The following is a 20823-nucleotide window of genomic DNA, read 5'->3' as shown; positions in this document are numbered from 1 at the left end:
TAATGGCGCAAGGGTGCTGGAATGCAGAAGAGTCTCTCAGGAACATCAATTGACTGGATGCCAGGGCGGTCCAGTTGGCATGTTTGGAGTTCAGCAACAGGCTGCAGGGTTGATCGGTCTGGATAATGTCGGACAATGCAACGACTGTGGCTTATATCAATTGGCAGGGTGGAATCGAGCCAGCAAGTGTCACAGGAAATAGATCAGTTTATGGGATGGGCAGAAGTGCATCTCCAGATGATCTCAGCCTCACAATTAGCAGGAAAATACAATGTAAGAGCAGTCTTTCCCGCAGGGAGAGTCTGGACCCAGAAGAATGGGTCTTGTGAGGCGAGGCATTTCAGCTGATTCTGGATCACTGGGGTCCCCTGTTCCTAGACTTCTTGGTGACTTCTCACAATGTGAAAATTCAGCAATTCTTCAGTCGCAGGGATTGATGCTCTAATGCAGGAGTGGCTGCAAGACAAGCTGCTGTATGCCTTCCCTCCATGGCCTATATTGGGGAGATTGATCCAGAGGATCAGGTGCCACAGAGGGATGGTGTTCTTGGTGGCTTCAGATTGGCCCAGGAGACTGGTATGCAGATTTGTGGCGGCTGTGTGGGACTCACCCCTTTGACTTCCAGCACACAATCCAGCTGAGTCAGGGACTGGTTCTTCATGAAGATCTGACTTTGTTTTGTCTTATGGTATGGCTCTTGGCGCGATTGCTGAAACGTGGATACTCGGTGTTAGTGATTTCCACTTTGCTTAGAGGAGGAAAGTTCTCCACTTCCTTGGCTTATATGCGAGTTTGGCGAGTGAGTCCTGGTGTGAGGATCGTGGTACTCTTCCTCATCCAGTCAAGATCCCGCTCATTTTGGAGTTTTTGCAGGATGGCTTGAATAAAGGTTTGGCCCTTAATTCCTTAAAGGTACAAGTAGCGGCTCTCGCCTGTTTCAGGGGCCAGGTGAATGATGGTTCCTTGACAGTTCATCCTGATGTGGCTCATTTCCTGAAAGGAGTGAAACATCTTCATCCTCCCTTATGGAGTCTTAATTTGGTCTTGGATTTCTTAGCGGGTCCTGCGTTTGGGCCAATTCATAACCTGACCTTGAAAATGGTGTTTCTTGTGGCAGTTCTGTGCGGAGAGTTTCTGACCTGCACTCCTTGTCTCGTCGGGAGCCCTTCCTTTGGGTGACTCCAGGGGCGATACAGCTGCGTACTATTCCTTCTTTTCTACTGAAGGTGGTCACTGAATTTCATTTGAAGCAGTCCATCTCCCTACACAGAGGGAGTATCATCTGTTGCGACCCTTGGGTGTCAAGAGATATGACATATCTGGTATCTGGAGGTTACTGAGCCTTTACGGAAAACAGATCATCTGTCTGTTCTTCACAGCAGAACTAAACAAGGAGAGCTGGCTCCGCGGGCTACAGTAGCCCGCTGGATTAAGAAGGTAGCCATGATAGCGTACGTTGATGCTGGCAAGCATTACCTAATCAGGTTAGGGCTCATTCCCCTAGGTCTCAGGCAGTGTCATGGGCAGAAATTAGATTGTCTCCCGTCAACGTTTGCCAAGCTGTGATGTGATCCTCCTTCACACCTTTTCCAGGTTTTCCTGGACGTGCAGGCCTGGGAGGATGCGGCCTTTGCACTTGCAATTTTGACTGGACCGCAGGCAGCCTCCCGCCCTATTCGGGAGTAGCTTGGATACATCCCACTTGTTCTGGATTCATCTGACTGGACTCTAAGAAATGAGAAATTACTACTTAACTGATGATTTCCTTTTCTTTAGGACAGTCAGATGAATCCAGCTTCCCTACCTCAGCTGCTGAATGATTGTACTATGGTCATCTTGTGTGGCTATGTGTGACAGGAATTACTGGTAAGTGTTAATCCAGTCCCTAGACTAATGTCTATGCCTTTCTGTCTGAGCTCAGTGTTGCGTGTTGGCTGAGTACTGAAATGATTATCTGTTTTAATCGAGTTCTTTGCTAGTCTGTCCACAGTTGCTTTTTGAAGAGAATACTGGCAGGCTGATGTCGCTGCAGGGGCATATGTACTATGATGTCAGTTTGCTCTGTCTCCATCTGCTGGTAGAGGTGCATAACCCACTTGTTTTGGATTCATCTGACTGTCCTAAAGAAAATGAAATTATCAGGTAAGTAATTTCTTAACACTTAATTTTTCTCGATCTCCTCTCATTGGACCCAAAGAGCTGATTAAGAAATATGTGAAACAGGGTTGGTTTATTCCATACCTATTTATTTACCATTTAAGAAAAAAGATGATAGCGTACTGAATACTTCCCCAGTTTCTTCAGCTAGTTTGAATTTAAATTTAACTAGTTTTTTGGAGCAATCAACTCCTTTATTGCTCTTTGGTGTGCTTGAATCTGACAAATCTAATAATGAGGTGGTTTTTCTTTGATAAGACCTTCTCCTTTGTGTGAGAAGATGTCTGCCAACAGACTCTGATATTAGGAGCAGATTCTTTCTTCAGTTGCAAGAGACTGTGGTTAGTTTAGAGAGGGATTTTTTTTTCTAAGGTATCCTGCAAAATGTTCAGTTAAATTGGCAGGCAGCAGTTATGCTCTCCTTGAGCCTAGCCAAGGGAGGCTGTGTTTGGATAGTAGGAGTACCCGTAGATCCTGCTTCCACTCCAGGTTTCTGGCCTGGGCCTGCGCTACCATCAGTAGTGACTCTTTTTCCATGGCACACCCTGGCCAGGTTTGAAGTTAAGATCGGTATGCAATTGCATTCTGGTTGGGAAATACTGCCCAAAGCAATTGCTTGGTTTTGTTTATGACCAGCTGCAGCTCTACAATTATTTTGAAAACTAAACCTGTTGAAGGTGAGGCTGTGGGACTGGTTTTGGGAAACGTTGCTTTGGAGAAGCCTGACGCCGCAAATCCTGACTCGGCTGTACGCCTGTGCGTGCTTCAGTGCCCTGTAAGGGTCACAGCATGAATAATGCATGACCAGATCATAAAAACGGTACAGAACAGCTGAGGATTGAAACCATAGTCCTGCTGTACCAGACACAAGTAACAGCAACTGAGAGGCATAGTTTAAACTCTGAGTCATGCAGTGCTCGTGCATTACCACAAACAGGATCAGCAAACTTCAGACAAAGCACCAAGAATATCAAATTGCCAATGGTTTTATTCCTTTACTGTTATTACAATAGTAAGAGAACTCAATGTCATACTCAGGATTGCAACATGAACTAGTTTTGAGTAACTGATTGTAGTAGTAAGTGGACATATTTGAACCTAAGTAGCAATCTCCCTTCTCAAAAATAGTAAGCATTTTACATGAACCATGACCCTTAAGATCATTTTTTAGTTAAAATCAGCATTTTAAAATGTGTGGGGAAACAGACAGCCACCAAGAACAACTTGCTACTGTTCTGTCCTGAAAAATGAGACAATTGTCTTTGAGTTGCAAAGAGCAATTACATTTGCATCCATTCGTCCTTTTGCCATTTCATTCTTGCTGGTGGGGCACTGTTAGGAGGTGCTCAGTCAGGAATCTTTAAAAGTCCCAGCATCCACGGAGACAGTACAGCCCAGAAGTGAGAAAAGAGAAGGGACCCGTGTACTCCAAGGTCTTAGACAGAGGGCACTATAACTGTGGAATTAGCACCTAGGAAAAATTAGTGAAACAAGCATGGAAGGCAGGACAACAGAGTGGAAAGTCATGTTTACAGGAGCTTCCTGTGAGCTATAGTGACTTTGTGCAATGAGCACATGGCACAGTGATGGGATTTGCATGTTCTGTGAAGTTACTGAAAAAGCAGGGCCTGCTGCACACCTGTACCTCCGACTTTGGCGAGGAGATGCTGCCTTCAGCCAAGGGACCACAGGGTTCGCTGGATCCAAAGGGCAGAATACGAGCAATCGTTGATGTCGTCATGAATCTTTTCCCACCCAGGAAAGTTGCTTTAATAAATTCTAAGGTGTATTGGTCATTTTTGTTCTTCAGATTGTTCAATCTCGCATTTTTCCCCCTTCTCATATGATGCATCTCACTTTCATATTATAGTACTCCTGATCTACTAAATACTGCCACATGAGACTGCATTATCCATGCAGGTTTGTACAAGAAGGGAAAACAAAGGGAACAATTTGGCGATGTGAGCTGACTCATTCATCTGCTTTGTTATATTTCCTTATTTGATACCTGTTTCCTGGGAAAATGCACAAGAGGGAAGGGTAGAATGAGGGTTTTTCCATTGGACCAGCAATTCATCACTAAATATGCTGCTTCCACCCCAATTCAGCACGCTTTGAGCACTGTTGGTGAGACAGAGGAGGTCTGTCGTCGCCAGGGGAAGTTTCACTCAGCCTACTGGATACTTGACCTCCATTGCCTGCAGGCATCCAGAGGAAAAGCAATTTAGTGGGGGGCACATGTTGATGATTTTTTTCGGGGCTACCCACATGGAGTTATCGGCATTTCGTCTGGCGTTGAGACAAGTTCTTCGGTACCTCCGCGCTTTGTCTCCTGGAGAGGTTAGCAGTGCTGTTGGCGATTCCATTTTTGAACCTACACTGGAGGAGAACTTAGCAGCTGCTGCTACTTTAGAAAGTGAGCTGCTGGTTGCTCCTCTGGGCCCTTTTGGCAATTGTCAAACCGGCAGTGTTGGCGTTAGAAGCACTGTGGGACTTGATGGCAAGTTTATCCCAGTCATTCAGTGAGTATTCCCATCAGGTTGAGGCCGTCTCCCAGAGACTTGACACGGTAGCCCAGGATCATCGGAGAATAATTATTCGTGAGTATTGTTTCCTCTCTGAGGATAGAAATTATGGAGAACCATCTCAGACACTTGAATTTAAGATTCACCAATTTCCCGAAGGTGCTGGGTGAAATACCCCATTTAACGCTAAGGCAGCTTTTTTACTGAAGTCTTGGAGACCTCAGTTGAAAATTCCTACTCTTAATAGTCCTTTTCTTTTTTTTTTCTCTCCCATACAAGCTGAGCACTAGTCAGATGGAAAAGCCTCAAACCATTATAGATTCAACTAATCTTTCCGCATATCTAGAAAATTCCTATTTTTTTAAGTAACTGAAAGATCTAGTATGCTTGTTTTCTTTTTATATGAGCATGACCTGAATTTTGTGAAGTGGTATTTCCAAAATTTAAATGTTAATTTCTTAGGCAGCTTAGTCAGGATTTATCCTGATTTAGCTAAGGTAACACAGGTTTCCTTGCTATACGCAAAGAGGTTCTTGCTCTTGGCGCTATGTTTCTAATTCAATATTCATGCAAATGTGTAGTTAAAGTGAACACTAATACGTTTGTTTATTTGCTCTTGAACAGTTGAGGGATTTTCTAAATGCCAGGGCTGTGAATCTTCCCTCCAATCCCGAGTCGTCTTAAGTCTGTATCCCAGACACGGTTTAGGGGTGGCTAGTTCTTATGCTATTAGTCTTATATATATCTTTTTTTTGCTTCCTTTGCAATCTCCTCCTCTTAAATTTCTGATTCCCCCCTTCCACATTTGATGGTCTTTTATGGAAAGTAAGATAGACATGTATTTTTGTTTGTAAACACTTATTTCTTAGGCCATGTCTCTCTCAAGGTTACTGAGCAAAATTTTGTATTTGAAAATTCTAATAAACAGATAATTACAAAGTATTAAAAAACAGCATAAATAAGTCTCTGGGTGGTAAATTCCTAGTTTAGGCATGGGAGTTTAGACTACTATCCAGTGTCATTTTGTAGCTCTTCTCGCTATTGAAATTGTAATGAGATTTTAAAACCAAAAGAGTGATATAAAGCTAGAAATATAGTTTGCATAACAAGTGTAAGAGAACATGAAATCCTGAATCAATATTTACAGGAGTCCAGATTGTTTGAATGGCTGTGCATCATTTTACTATTTTGGACAGAAGCAGAGTGGGCTGTGCAGTCACGATTCTGCAGACAGAAGCTTTAATAGGCTGTCCCTGTCTTGCCCAACCTGAGTGAAGTGGACAAGGGACCACGGAGTACAGAGTTATTTCCACAACAATTCTGAATTTTGGCAAACATCTACTTCAAGTGCATCACAGCTGCTGGCCACTGGCACCAAACACATTGCTGCCAATATCAAGCAGAGATCATCAGCCATTTTTTGATTGGGTGACTAGAGAATTGGATCGAGGAAGAGTGCTTGATGTCATCTACTTGGAGTCCAGCAAAGCTTTTGATACTGTTCCACATAGGAGGCTTGTGAACAAACTGAGAAGCTTCGGAGTGAGCGCGGTGGAGTGGATTACAAACTAGTTGATTGATAAAAGACAGTGTGTAATGATAAATGGAACTTACTCTGAAGAGAGATCCGTCTTAAGTGGAGTGCAACAAGGATTGGTATTGGGACCGGTTCTGTTCAATATCTTTGTGAGCGACATTGCGGAAGAGATAGAAGGTAAAGTTTGTCTATTTGCGGATGATACCAAGATCTGCAACAGAGTGGACACGCCGGAAGGAGTAGAGAATAAGAAATGATTTACAAAAGCTTGAAGAGTGGTTGAAGATTTGGCAGCTGGGATTCAATGTCAAGAAATGCAGTGTCGTGCATCTGGGATGCGCTAATCCAAAAGAGTGGTTTGAGATGGGTGGGGGAAGGCTGATTGTGCATGGACCAAGAGCAGGATCTTGGGGTAATAATCTGAAGATCTGAAAATGGCAATGTAATGTGACAAATCGATAGCTAAAGCCAGAAAAATGCTGGGCCGCATAGAAAGAAGAATAACCAGTAAGAAAATGGAGGTGGTGATTTACAGGTCCTTGGTGAGGCCTCACCTGGAGTATTGTGTTCAGTTCTGAAGACCGTATCGCCGAAGGGACAGAGACAGGATGGAGGTGGTCCAGAGAAGGGCCACCAAAATGGGGTCTATATCAGAAAACCTATGGGGAGAGACTGAAGGATATATATATATATCCTGAAAGAGAGGAGGCGCAGGAGTGATATGATACAGACCCTCAGATACCTAAAAGGTTTTAATGATGTGCAAATGTCAAATCTTTTCCGTTGGAAAGAAATCAGTAGAACTAGGGGTCATGAAATAAAACTCTGAGGACGCCTCAGAACCAATGACAGAAATTTTTTCTTCATGAAGAGGGTGGTGGATGCCTGTTTTGAAAACCAAAACAGTGAGAGAATTCAAAAGGGCATGGGATAAATACTATGGAACCCTAAAGGCGAGATGATGCACTTGAGGAAATGGGTGCATGCAGTAACTTGATGGTGCAGCGGTTACTACCCTTACCCAATAAGCCTTGATACTGTTGGTGCAACTCCATCATTGCTCTCTGCTTCAACGGCAGGGGGAGACGGGGAATTGGATTAGTTCAGCAACCAAGGGCCCTGACTTTTATGGTCTGGGGAAACATTATGGGGCTAACTTGCTGATGCGGCAGTTACTACCCTTAATCAAGACTGTTACTGGGATGCCACTCAAACATTGCTCTCTGCTTCAAGAGCAATCAACGAGGGCTAGTGTGGGGGAGGAGGAGGAACGGCATTTAAACAGCAACCAATGGAAGGCCCTGACTTTTATGGTCTGAGAAACACAAGGAGGGGGTAACATATGGCAAAGGCTTACTGGGCAGACTGGATGGACCGTTTGGTCCTTTTCTGCCGTCATTTCTGTGTTTGTTTCTGTGTAACTGTAAATCATTGAAAAATGCTTAATCATCAAGCAAAAGGTAGTTAATAAGTGAGCAATTTATTCCAGGCTTAGCTTTTGTGCATCAACTAGAATTGTATGAGGGAAGGTTATGATTTCAGTTGCACCAGCTTGGCAGGGTTACTGGAATTCGTGCATTTCATCGTTGTATCTCTCAAGCTTGAACAGCACAGTAAGTGAAAAGATCTTTGTACCCAGTGGACTGGTGTCCTTATAGAAACAAGGGATTTTTACAAACTTGTTCCCAAGCAAACATATTCCTCTCTGATCAGGGGAAACACTTGAATCTTGGTTACTCCCCCCGGCCCCCCCCCCCCAAGTTACCTCAAACATTGAAGGGGTGACCATTGGCTATGATTACAAATATTTAATTTATTAATTTGTTTATTCTAATGATTTCACTATTCAAAGGAAATCCCATAGTGAATTGCAAAGCTTTAAAATACAACAAACAAAATCAAGTATAAATTATAAATTCTGCAAAATACACAAACATACAAATAAGTTTCCTGTAACAGAATGTAAAAAGACAAGTTCACCTCGACATCCACTACCAAAACTACATTATATGAGACATGGTGCAGATAAATATTATCAAAAAATCCTACCCATCATACAAGTGAGACAAAACCAAGCTACAAAAAAGAACAGATTTAGCTGAGGGCCTAGATGAATCTAACATGGATCTGCTGGTTGCATATAGCTCCCAAAGGGCTGGCATAACCTAAGAACACATTTTCTGGCAACCTCTAGCTTCGCTTCCTTCAGAGAGGGTCATTTTGGCAGCACGGCTTGTGCTGACCGTCGTAGACGAATTGGATGATACTACTGTAGCTTCTTTCAGGTAGGCTGCTCCAAATGATGAAGAGCTTCAAAGACAAGAAGCCAGCAGTGTCTAATATTTAAAGTAAACAGACTTTGTCCCAGCTGCCTGGTTACATATTGTGTGTATATATGAGCAAAGCAATTGAAGTGTATGTAATATTACTCGGTGGAAACTTGTAAAAAGGGACCGAATAAAAGTTATGCACTAATGCAGCTGGGACAAGCATAGTTGGGGGTTTTTATTTATTTATTTTTTTTACTTTAAATAGTAGAAGTGGTGTTACTTCATCCAGCTTACGTGTTGCAGGTGAGCTTATTTCTTGGACTGGCAACACTTATTGCCCTGTAGGATCCGATTCGATTTCTGACTCTGCTGATCTGATCTCGGACGCGTTAGGGGTCGGTTGGGTCAGAATCTGTTCTTGTGCTGAGTAATGCTTGATGCATGCCTTCTAACTCCGATGGGAGGCGCTACACCTGATTGCAGACTGCTGGGAAGGAAGCCTTCCTCTCCATGCTCTTGTCCAGCTGCACCACCACTTGAGGCTTGCTGGTATTCTGCCTGCTACAGCAGATTGCAGAGGCCTTTGGCTTAAGATATGGAACATAGTTTTGGGTTTGGCCAGGATAGGATGCTGCGATCTAATGCAAAGGAAAATAGAAATGTCTACAGAGTGATAATACAAACGGGGGGAGAATAGTACTGAGTAACTCCACAGCCTGGAACCAAACACAAAAAGTCAATTTGTAGGGTAAAAGCACAGATTAAAACTTTTTTAATAATATGTTACAATAGATACGTTTTGGTTATGGATTCATGCAGGTGAAGTAACACTTTGCTTATACTGTATCTAATATGAAAGCAAGTAACCTTCCTTGGGTCCTGCTAGATTCGTGTTTTCCTTTTTAATCCCACTGTAAACTGAGTTTAGTAGAACTTGCCAGTGGCTCGGCAGTAGAGCTGCGTTCTGTCTGAGAGGTAATTCACATTTGATTGTTCGTTCCAAGTCGTCTTTCTAGAGCCAGCTGGGGCAGGAGAATTGAAGAATTGCAACTTTTATTTTTTGTTTTCACACGGAACAGAGAACTTGCCTGCAGTCCACTGATGCCCAGTAAAGGCCGAGCAGGGCAAAAGCGTGGGGTGTAGGGGTGGGAACAAGGGAAAGCAGTAAAGGGTGACCTTCAGTTATAAATAGCGGGACACGCTCTGGTTCAACAAGGCCCATCAGCCAGGCGGGGAGAGGAATTCCCACGTGTCGTCTGCATGCTCTTCCAGCACCTCTATCCACTTAATCACCGGTCTCTTCTCGCCATTTTAAGTTCCCAAGCCAGCTCTACCAGTTAGGAAATGCAGATAAAGTAGCGTGGCTGCTAGAAATAAAGGTTAAAAACAAAAAATGTGTGCGCAGGGCTGTAATTAGATCATTGGTGAGACCTTTTATTGGGCTACGTCAATGCATTTCTTGATTAGCTTTTGAGAGCAAATACATTCTCTTTCGGGTCAGAATTCAAATGAGCAAAAGATGACATTACCAGGAAATATATAAGAGTAGTGTGACTGCAATAAGTGACTCATGAAAGGCCTTCCAGTGATGGGGTGAGAGATGGGTGAGCAGAAGGTGACGGGGGTTATAATTTTTATGTGATGGAAAACCTTGGTTCTTCTGTTACTTCCTTGGCGTCTGATCATTTTGACTTCAAAGGTTTTGCATTGCTGATAGGGGTATGCCGCCCTCAGATTTTTGGGTCGGTTCATTTGCTACCCATTAAGCAAGAAATTCCACTCCCCCCCCCCCCCCAAAAAAAAACAAACAAACAACCTGAACCACAGCAATAAATAAATAAAAGGACTTCTGGCAGCTCTGGCTGGCTCTTCTGGGCCCAGGAGCTGCTCCGGGCAGGGTCTGGCATCCAGCTGCCAACCTGATCCTCACTTACCCTCTTGCTGGTCATGGGCAGGAGCGAAGCCCTGTGGGAAGGCACCAGTGTGATGTCACTTTGGCGCCATTTTGATGTAACTTCTGTATCAGGGAAGGGTCCTGGCTCCGGGCTTCCAAATACCTTGTTTTTTCTTTCTTTCTTAGTTTTATTTAAAATAAAATAAAAACACAAAAATACCCCAAAATTTTCAAGTATTTTCATGGGAGGCTATTTTTGGTTCTTTCCATTTGGAAAAATGGCCTAGCTTGTATATTTTGCATTTGTTAAAAATGAATGCACATCCCTAGTTCCTGGATTGTTCGGACCCAGGAATACTTAAAAAATCAGGCCGATTCAGTAAAAGTCATGGGAGAGCAGGTGAGCGCTTGCTCTCCCGATGCGCGCCCGGACCACTCTCCTGTGCGCGTGATTCAGGAGGGAACAACATGCAAATGAGGGCCCGTGGTAAAAGGAGGCGCTAGGGACACTAGCACATCCCTAGCGCCTCCTTTTTGACAGTGGCGGCTGTCAGCGGGTTTGACAGCTGATGCTCCATTTTGCCGGCATCAGTCCTCAAACCCACTGACAGCCACAGGTTCAGAAAATGGATGCCGGCAAAATTGAGCATCCGTCTTCCAGGCCGTGGTCAGATTAAAAAAATTTTTTTTTTAAATCTTTTACTTTTTTTTTTTTTTACTTTTGGGGCCTCTGACTTAAGTCAGAGGGTGCACAGAAAAGCAGTTTTTACCGCTTTTCTGTACACTTTCCCGGTGCCGGCTGAAATTAACGCCCGCCTTTGGGCAGGTGTTAATTTCTGAAAGTAAAATGTGCGGCTTGGCTGCACATTTAACTTAGTGAATCGTGCGGGAATAACTAATAGGGCCATCAACATGCATTTGCATGTTGCGGGTTTAGTTTCGGGGGGGGGGGGGGGGGGGGTTGGCCGCGCGTTTTCGATGCGCTATTACCCCTTTCTGTATAAGGGGTAAAAATAGCGTGTCAAACGCGTGGCCAATCGCGGGCTAACAGTGCGCTCCGCAGGAGCGCGTTGTACTGTATCGGCTTGAGGTGTCTGCCTGCTCTTCCTTTTGGTGTGTGATCTTGTGTCGGTGTGAATTGACTCTTGCCTTTAATGTCTGGCCTGTCTGCGCAGTTTTGCATGTTTCTTGACATTTTCGGCATGGAATGATATACACTTAAGTTAGAGGAGGAGCAGGAGGACGAGATTCCCGTGTGATAAGCTTTGGCATAGTTTGCAGCCTGGTGTGTAGCAGGGGTATATGCTGTCTTCTCCTTTCTAAGTTTGTTAGAAATACAGCAACAAGAACACAACTGTGTGGGGCTTTGGGGGGGGTGGCAGGGGCTGTTTTGTCAGGTTTTTTTTTGTTCCAGCTAACCTAGGGCTTATTACTAAAGGTTCTCCTTTATGTCTGAGGGGAGAAAATGCTTGGGACACTCTACCATTGACCAGCTTTAGAAGTGATGACATTCCTCACATCTGTTTGTATTAACTTTGTCTGATCATTGAATACACCAAGGCCTCTTCATGATTTTTTTTTTTCTCTTGCAGTGGAATATTGTATGCGATGATGACTGGAAAGAACCTTTAACCGCCTCTTTATTTTTTGTGGGTGTTCTCATTGGATCCTTTATTTCAGGACAGCTGTCCGACAGGTATAGTATAAGGAATATGATCCTTTACTTGTATTTACTGATGATTCCTTTCCACACCTTGTTTGTAAGATCATTCCTTATTCAATACAGTTTGTCATCTTCCTCCCTTGTTGGTCACTCTTGAGTAGATAAACATTCAGGCTTCCCTGTTAAGGAACACCCAATAATATTCAGAATATCAACTACTACTAACAGGGCTATTGTCCAAATCTCCTAGGTCCCCATGACTTTTCTAGATGATGCTTTTCCCACTGTCAGTCTGTGGCATTGATCCAGTTGCCATGAGGAGTGAGGCAGCTTAACACACATGAAAAATAAAATATAAAAAAGTTATTGGATAGACAATGAGCTACTAAACTTTTTTTTTTTTAACAACTCTTTAGCAATTTTCAGGCACACAACATAAGAATATACATAGAATCAAATAATAATGCGATGACGTACACTTCAAAACAGAAGAACATATTTAGTCACTAAGGGGACCTAGAGGATAGGAGACTGAGAAAAGGCAAATAATTACAACTCAGAAATCATTAAGGAAAGGCTAAATATGCAAAATACAGGACCCAAATAGTATATTTCGTCCTTAAGGTTGTACCTTAATTTTTCTAGGTCAGCAATATCTTGTATCTGCAAGCACCAATAATCAATACTGGTAATAACTTTCTAGAAAGTAGCAACAGTGAAAGGAGCAGCTAATAAAGGCTGCTCAACCAGCACCGAAACTAGGGACTGATGCAGTCTACCCAATAACCCCAAATCTCCCTCCTTATTTTATAAAGCCCTCACATCCAACATCCCTAATCTGGTAATTGCAGCTACAGCCCTTCGCCTGGGAGGTGCAGTTACCAGCCTTAAACCAAGCTGCTAGGTGGTCACCTTTGATCATGGCTCCCTCCCCTGGGGTGAAGTGTGGGGGGGGGGGGGGGGGGAAGAGAAACAGATGGACGAGAAGCTGTAAATACCTCCGCAGCATCTCCATCCTCATGTGCCACTGAGCTATCAGGCTAGCTGTGTTTGTTTAATTTTAAATAATATATTAGTTTATAGACACATGCCCTGCGAGCAAAAAATATGTAGACATGAGGATGAGCAAACAACTTGGACTATTCATGCATTTGTGAGTTGGTAATTTTCGTGTAACGCATGTGCTGTGCGCGACAGTTGTAGCCCTAAATCAAGGGCACGGGGGTTACCTGGACAGTGGCAGCTCGAACCCTAGACATCTTGCTGGGCAGACTGGACTTTTTGTGGTCGTCTTATTTGCTGTCATTTTCTGTGCATGAGTTCTTTCAAACAAGGTCAGTCCACATTGAGCTTAGAACATATTCAGGCCTCATCCTTTCCTGCTGAAGGGGAATATAATTCTTGAGAGAAAACTTATGACGTTCTTCCAAATGAAATGGTATCGCTCACATAGTTAAGGGCAGCAGCCTTTAAGTTGGCTTTAACCGTTGGCAATAACCGTTACATCATCTTACATCAGTTCCCCTCACCATACTGTACAGCTTCTGAATCAGGCCATGAAGGGACTCCACTCATAGCTTGGATCCCAGCCAAAAAAATGGCCATCAAGGAGTCACAACTGCTTGCGATATTCCAGGACGTAGAATATAAAGCGGGTTGCAGGCCGAGAGTTCTCCTTTCCATTGCTACACAAACTTACTTTGGTTTGCTCAGCCTGAGGGATGCAGCAAGTTGTCCACGAGATTAGATCACAATATTCCATTTACCCCGGTAAAGTGCACTCACACGTGAATATCCTATGGGGCAATTCAATGGCAATTCTCAGAAGCCCAATTACATGGGTAAAGTTCATTTACATGCCTTAAAATCCCGTTTTAAGTGCACAACTCCTTTTGAAAATTACCCCCTGTAACTGTCACATTAATGTCCAAGGTATTTATCTGCATTCTTTAAACTTTTTTATACATCACCCATCTGATTTTAGGGTCGCTATCTAGGTTCTGTATATTCGTGTTTCTTTGTATACAGCCTTGGGTATTACTCTTTTGGATTGGGTAAGCAGTTGTTAAATTTTAAATAAAGGGCTAGTCTTGATTTAGGGAATAAGAATATAAAACATCTGCTGGCTGGTTTTGCTTACATAATTTTAAAGCAGCAGCACATCTTTGGTACATGGATTTAATTTCCTGCAATTTTTGTAAGAGAAAAAAAGTTTTCCATAGGGGAGAGAAAAAAAAAATCATGAGGGCAAAGTAGCCTGTGAAACTTTTTTGTCCAGAAATGTACTGAATTTAAGAAACTGGGTCCAAGCTCATTTTCCTGTTGCATCCGGCAGAGGAGGATCTGCAAACGTTTAAAAAAAAAACAAAAAAAACCCATCCAGTTTGGATGCATCGGCCTTAAAGACTGTGTTCAAATTCTTTTTGGGTAGGATCCAAGCTCAGGGTTAGGAGTAAGAGACGGCGATCTTACCCTTTTTGGCCTTTGGCTGAGATGAAGAACCTGTATAACATGGGGGCAGTTAATGCTCTGCCATTTGACACCTCCGTCCCCCACACACAGGGGATACGATGTAACTGCTATTGCCAAAGAGAAGGATTAAAAGCCAACAACAACAACAACAAAAAACCACATGCAGTAGGAGACAAGGGCCTGACTCATTGAGGCTTTTCTCCCATTCAGTGTTTTGCAACAGGAGCCGTTCATGAATTTTGCCGCTGCTGATATGGTCGCTGGTTTTTAGGAATGTTTTACATCTAAGTTGCTCAGAGCCACAGTGATTGTGGCAGCATAGAAATATTTTAAAATAAATCAATGTTGCTCTTTCATTGTTTCCGTTGTTAATAAATAAATCAAGTATCTCCCGTCTTGTTCCAGGTTTGGCCGGAAGGTGGTCTTGTTTGCAACCATGGCGGTGCAGACCGGCTTCAGCTTCATCCAGGTCTTCTCCACGAGTTGGGAGATGTTTACTGTGCTCTTCCTCATAGTGGGCATGGGACAGATCTCCAACTACGTGGCTGCGTTCATACTCGGTAAGGTTCGTTTCCCTTCCCCTGGGCCACTGCTTCCTGTTTTTTCAGTCAGCGGTGTCTTTAGCGTGTAAATAATTATAGCCTTGTCAAATGCAAAAGTCCTTCCTGGCAACTGCAAACACCTCTGCTTTAAATGTCTTAGCTTACATGTGAAGTTTGTAGTCCAATTCCCACCTTTAGATCCATTTTAGTGAACTCAAGTAACGTGATGACTGCTTAAGGAAACATAATTGCTTCCTGTGAAAAGTGAAATGCGCATCATTGGAGAGAATGTTTTTTTGTTTTTGTTTTGTTTTTGTTTTTTACCTTTTACTTTGCAAAATGGCATTTGCTATTTGGCACTCAGAGCTGAGGCGTTTACAACCCATCTGATTTGGTTATTCAAATTGAGAAGGCAAGCTAAGTACAAAGAGTGCTAAAATGATCTGCAGCGGGGGAGGACATCCTAATTCCTTTTGCTCACAGGCCGATGCAATATCGAGCGTGAAAAAACATGCATCCAAACTGGGCGTATGGTTTTTTTTGGTTTTTTTCAACGCGCGTATATCCTTTTTTCTCCTGGGCGCCTGATGCATTAGGAAAAGGAGCTGCCATGCTAGGGATACATTGTGCGACCCTAGCCGGGCCCATGGCATCGGGTGTCCAGGAGAAGTGGCCATGCGCGGCTTAGGAAAACGGACGCCAGTTTTCCTAACCTGATCACCATCGAGAGGTTTGTTTTTTTTTCATGCTGCTTTCTGTGGTTCCTCCTGCTTAGTATCGGGACAATACTTTCACTCATTTTTTTTTCCCAAGAGTTCATATCCTGAGGAATTTTATTCCACGACTTCCCAGGTTAATGTACGCATGTTAGCTCCGTTTTCACCATGAAGAGAGTGAAATCAAACCGTTGTGTGCAGATGTGTTCTAGCTCTAACCTCAGCTGACATGATACTGAGGTATATTGACATGATACTGAGGTATATATTGATATTGCCAAACATTTTGTAAATAGATTTATTTATTTATTTATTTTTTATCAGGCCAACTTATAACTGTTCAAAACTGAAAGGCCCTTTTATAACTAGATTTGAAAATATATATTTTCTCACGCAACAAAATATCTGTATCTCTTTATCAAGAACCAATGAGCCAAATCTTATCGAATGCCATGAATTGTGAAGTAAAGTTGGTTTTCATGGGAAAAGGCACTTGTTAGGCAAAGTTTTCACCAACGGAAAATTAGAGATTAACATGATTCATTATATTTTTTTTGGAAAATGGCCAAACCATCCTTAGGCAGGGTGCTAATTACAGACTTCACAGAATACTTGTAGTGCTTATGCAGTTGGGACACTGGGGGAGAGGTAAATTCCTATAAAGATTTACACCTCTGTGAATGAGGTGTCACGGTTTCGCCTGTTCTATCAGCTCTCCGTGCCAAGGTTCAGCCTGCTGTGCAGCCTTCCCTCCACCAGGAGGCCTCAGTGAACCTTGCCTTATAGCCTTGCCAAGATCCTTCTCACTGGTTACACCACATCCAAGCCTCAGCCCCATTTAACCCTGCCTTCTCATTACCTAGTTGCCTCTTCATTGAGTCACCCTGGCTCCCTGACCTGGCCATCTTGTTCTTTCATTCCTGTCTTGTCGCGCAGCCTACCCAGGCCTCCTGCCTTGCTTGGTGGCCTCTCTTGGCCTTCTGCTTCACCCTGTGGTCTCCCTTCCTTGCTCTCTGGGCCTGTCTGTCTTGATTTACGGCCTCCGGGCCTGCTAGGTTCTCATACCCAGCCTTGCACCCTGTTAGGTTTCCCTGTTCTATCTAGTTCAGTCCTGTCTTGTGCTGCCTTGTCCAGTTCCTTGTCTGTTTCCCAGTCCTTGCCCTTGTCCCTAGTTGAGCTTGTACACTATATCCAGCTCCCCAGTCTGAGCCTGCATCCATCTTAGCTCATGACGGTTTGCAGTCTGCTGTCCGGCCTCATCCATCCTGCCCCGGTATCCAGTTCTCCGCTTCCAGCCTGTGCCTGCCCTGCCTCATCCAGCCTGATTTACCTTCACCATAATGTTCTGCCATAGGAGCCAAGGCCTCAACCTGCAGGGGAGGGGGGATTTCTAGGCAGAAGATAAACCCAAGCCTTTCCCTGCGATCCTGCCCTACTCCTGCAGGGGTGCACTCTGCAGGAGTAGGGCAGCACCCGCATGACACGAGGAAGTGAAAAATGGTGCTTGGGTATTGGTTCTATAACTCTTCTCAATTTTTTGACCCTATTGTGAAAATAACTTCTTGGATCAAAGTAATTTTCAGTACGGTCCACCTTGCTCTCAGGTTCGGGCCTGTTTGAGTTTTTGATAATGATGTCTTGCCCCTGGCTAGATGGATCGAATCATCATGTTAGTGCTTTCAGCCCTGGTCGAAAAGGCAGAGAGAAAATGGCTGGAGCACCTTTCCTGTGCCTGGGGGGAGGGGCCTTTCAGTTAGCCCCTCCCCTTCTAGCCCCACTCCCTGCTGCTTGCACCAAGCAGCCTGACTCTGTGGTCCACCCCTGCTGGCAGCTTGATTCTGAAAGGGTGAGCCTAAGGGGCTCCTTTGGGGGTGACTGGGAGCTGTATTGCCAGTTGTGATGAGTTAGGGTTTCTTTCTTTTTTAGGGAGTGTTGGTACTGGGATTTTTATATTATACTGTACTGTGCATTATATAAATCTTCATCAGTATTGTACTATGCAGTGTGAACCAAGTCAGGACTCTTTTGGGAAGGAAGTGGTGTACAAAAGCCAAATGTATTATAATTCTGCATATTGTGGTATTGCTGTACTGTTTCCAACAATGGCAGGTGCAGGTCACAAGTAGCTGGCAGGATCCCAAAAGTTGATAGTCCATGCTGCCTAATGCCACAGATAAGCAGTGGATTTCCCAAGTCCACCTTTTAAGAATGGTTTATGGACTTTTCCTCCAGGAACTTGGCCAAATCTTTTTTTTTTTTTTTTTTTTTAATTCTGCTACACTCTCAGCTTTTACCACCCTAGCTGAAATCGGGCTTTGCCTCCCTTCCTTGTGGCTCAGGATCATCTGTGTTTACCCCAGTCTTCCTTAAATATAATGTGAGAGAGCCTCTTCTAACTTCTTTCTTTGGGCCTGCATTTTTCTCCTCTTCCTTTGGGGCTTTCTGCTCAGTCAGAATTGCTCTCCACAAACCGTCATTCGCGGCGAGCGGAAGTGTTTAGGGGCTCGGGTGGATGACTTACTGCACGGCGTGTTACTGTAGCTGGCGGAGCAGAATTGGCCTAGCTTTGTCCTCTCTGCCAATGCCTGCCTCCCTCCATAGACAGAATGTTTGCCAGCAGAGAAAACCCGACACTGCACAAGGCCATGGTCATTGCAAACCTCCCTCTGCCACCAGTGCAGCCTCTTCACCTGTCCCCATACAGGGAGCTGTGAGAAAACAGTTGCCTCTGCAAAATTAAAATAATGGAATTGAGCAAAGATGGAAAGAGTGAATCACGTCTGAGCGCAGCGCCTGAATAAGCAAAAGCACTAGACCTGAGCAAAACAGTGTTGTGCAATAACTGTCCATATATAGCTTTCCTGTCCCTACAGCCAGGGGTATAACTTGCCAGCCAAACACAGCGCTCTGCCAGGCCCAGAAGGCAAGGAAAGCAAAAAGATCAGAGACTATCAAGGAGGCATCCTGATCTTTGGCTTCCGGCCAGGCTGATGCAAAAAGCTGAGCGTTAACACTGGAATTCAGCGCACACTTCCCGAATGTACAAGCTACCTTTTTTATTTTAATTTTTTTTTTTTTTTGTAATTCCTGACAGTAAGCTTATGCTAATGCGTCCGGAATTAAAATGGGTGGATACCCAACCCAGGCTGAAAGCTGCCATCCTCAGCACCTCTCTCGCAGCTCTTCTGGCACAGCACAACCGATCCTCTCTCCTATGGCTTTCGCTCCTTGTCCAGGGGGAAACTTTATATCCCTGTCACATGCAGAGATCGTCCCACCATGGGCAGACTCCTGCACAAAACAGGTCTGAAACTTTTAAACCTCAGCAGAGGAGCTGAGCTATGTAAAATGCTTGGCATCCTCATAAACACCTCATTTTGCTTTGCTTCCTGGCAGGCAATCTCCCCTGCTTTATCGCAGCCTCCTCCAAACTCTCGTCCAGACAGTTTGTAAGGGAGAGAGCAGGGACTTGCTGAAGGACATTAGCATTATCCAGCCAGGAGCTTCTTTCGCTTCGGTGCAAAATGCCAGCACAGCAGTGCTGGAAACTTTACTCTGGCTCTGGGCAGATGTAAAATTTCCAGTGCTAGGAAAACCCGAGTTAGGCCAGTGCACCCCTCTGCATTGGGGGTAACGTTTTATGCCCTCACTTGCATGGGATTGCCATGCAAGGGTGCTAAGCAGCATGCACACTTTTACAGGCACACTTCATGCATGTAAAACTCCCTGCTGCATGTTGCAGCTCTGGGCAAAAGCATCCGTTCTGCTGCATTGGCCTGTCCGGTGCGAGAGAATCCTTATTTTATGCAATCTTAGCTGGGGGCGACACAGAAACACAGGCTAAGGTGCTATGCTGGGGGGGGGGGGGGGGATTACCTAAATGTGTAATTGCATGAAAGTCCTGCATCTGTTGGTATTCTAAGCTGTGTTTTCCATAATGCCTGTCCCCCACGCCCCTTTGAACTCGTTCAGCCCAGTGGTCGTCGTCCTCAGCCGAGTACCATGCACCAGGGCACCCTGCGGAATCTGGGGCCATAACTTTTTTCTCTAGGTGTTACTTTTGTGCTTGGCTAAGATTCCCTCCCTCTGTGAACGCTACGTCTGCAGCATCTCCAGCCCCACCTGACTCCTGGAGCAAAGGCCTGCATGCAGACCCACCAGATTTAAGTTAACTTAGAGGTGAAAGGCTGTGTATCTGTGCACCAATTAATCAGGTCTGCTACAACAGTGGTTCTGAAACCTGGCATTGGATATCCACAGTGAAACATGAACAAGATTTATTTGCATGCACATCCTCCAACATATGTAAATGGATCTCATGTATATCCCTTGTGGAAATCTTAAAAATTCAACTGTTTGATCCCTCAGGACAGGTTTAAAAGCCATCATTGTGGATTCTGTAGTGCAAATACGATTTAAAAAAAAAAAACACTTCTCCTTCACTGGGAAAACTTGAAATGCTAATTTGTACTACTTCCTCGCTTGTTTGAACAGGAACAGAAATCCTTGGCAAATCTGCTCGAATAATGTTCTCTACGTTGGGGGTTTGCATATTTTTTGCAATTGGCTACATGCTGCTGCCCCTGTTTGCCTATTTCATCCGGGAATGGCGGATGCTGCTGCTGGCTCTCACTGTACCTGGGATGCTCTGTGTTCCACTGTGGTGGTGAGTTTGTTACTCTGCGGTCTGAGTGTGTTAGGGGCTTGTGGGTACCTGCTATCTGCAGGCTTGCCAACTTTTTTTTTTTTTTTTTTTTTAGTGGTAAAAGCGCAATGAGAAAATCCATAATTAATCCCTAGAATTGAATGCATGAATGATTTTAAGAAATGCTGATATTCGCCTCAGCTGGAGTGGCTGAAAAAAAATGCCCTTAAATATTACCCTTGAGGTAGATCACGAAATGCTGGCCTGTGTCGGGTGATTTAAAGACTCTTAAGATAAATATGTTTTATGTGCAGCATTAAAAATGATAAAAAAATAAAAATAAAAATTCCTAAGGACATTGTTTAAGGAGACTGAAAAAGAAGAGCTGTGTACTAAAAGCTG

General features: G+C 44.0%; 1 protein-coding gene across 1 annotated transcript in view; it reads left to right on the top strand.

Moving 5' to 3' along the window:
• Positions 1 to 20823, top strand: part of LOC115079581 (solute carrier family 22 member 4-like) — a 48699-nt gene that overhangs the window by 10271 nt on the left and 17605 nt on the right. Inside the window, exons 2-4 of the mRNA XM_029583240.1 lie at positions 11976 to 12079; positions 14924 to 15078; positions 20271 to 20442. Of these exons, the coding sequence (XP_029439100.1) occupies positions 11976 to 12079; positions 14924 to 15078; positions 20271 to 20442 (431 nt within the window). The remainder of the gene's footprint in view (positions 1 to 11975; positions 12080 to 14923; positions 15079 to 20270; positions 20443 to 20823) is intronic.

This window comes from Rhinatrema bivittatum, chromosome 18, assembly GCF_901001135.1.
Source record: "Rhinatrema bivittatum chromosome 18, aRhiBiv1.1, whole genome shotgun sequence".
Taxonomy (NCBI): domain Eukaryota; kingdom Metazoa; phylum Chordata; class Amphibia; order Gymnophiona; family Rhinatrematidae; genus Rhinatrema; species Rhinatrema bivittatum.
Note: the sequence above shows the minus strand (reverse complement) of the source record. Positions and strands in the feature narration are given on the sequence as shown.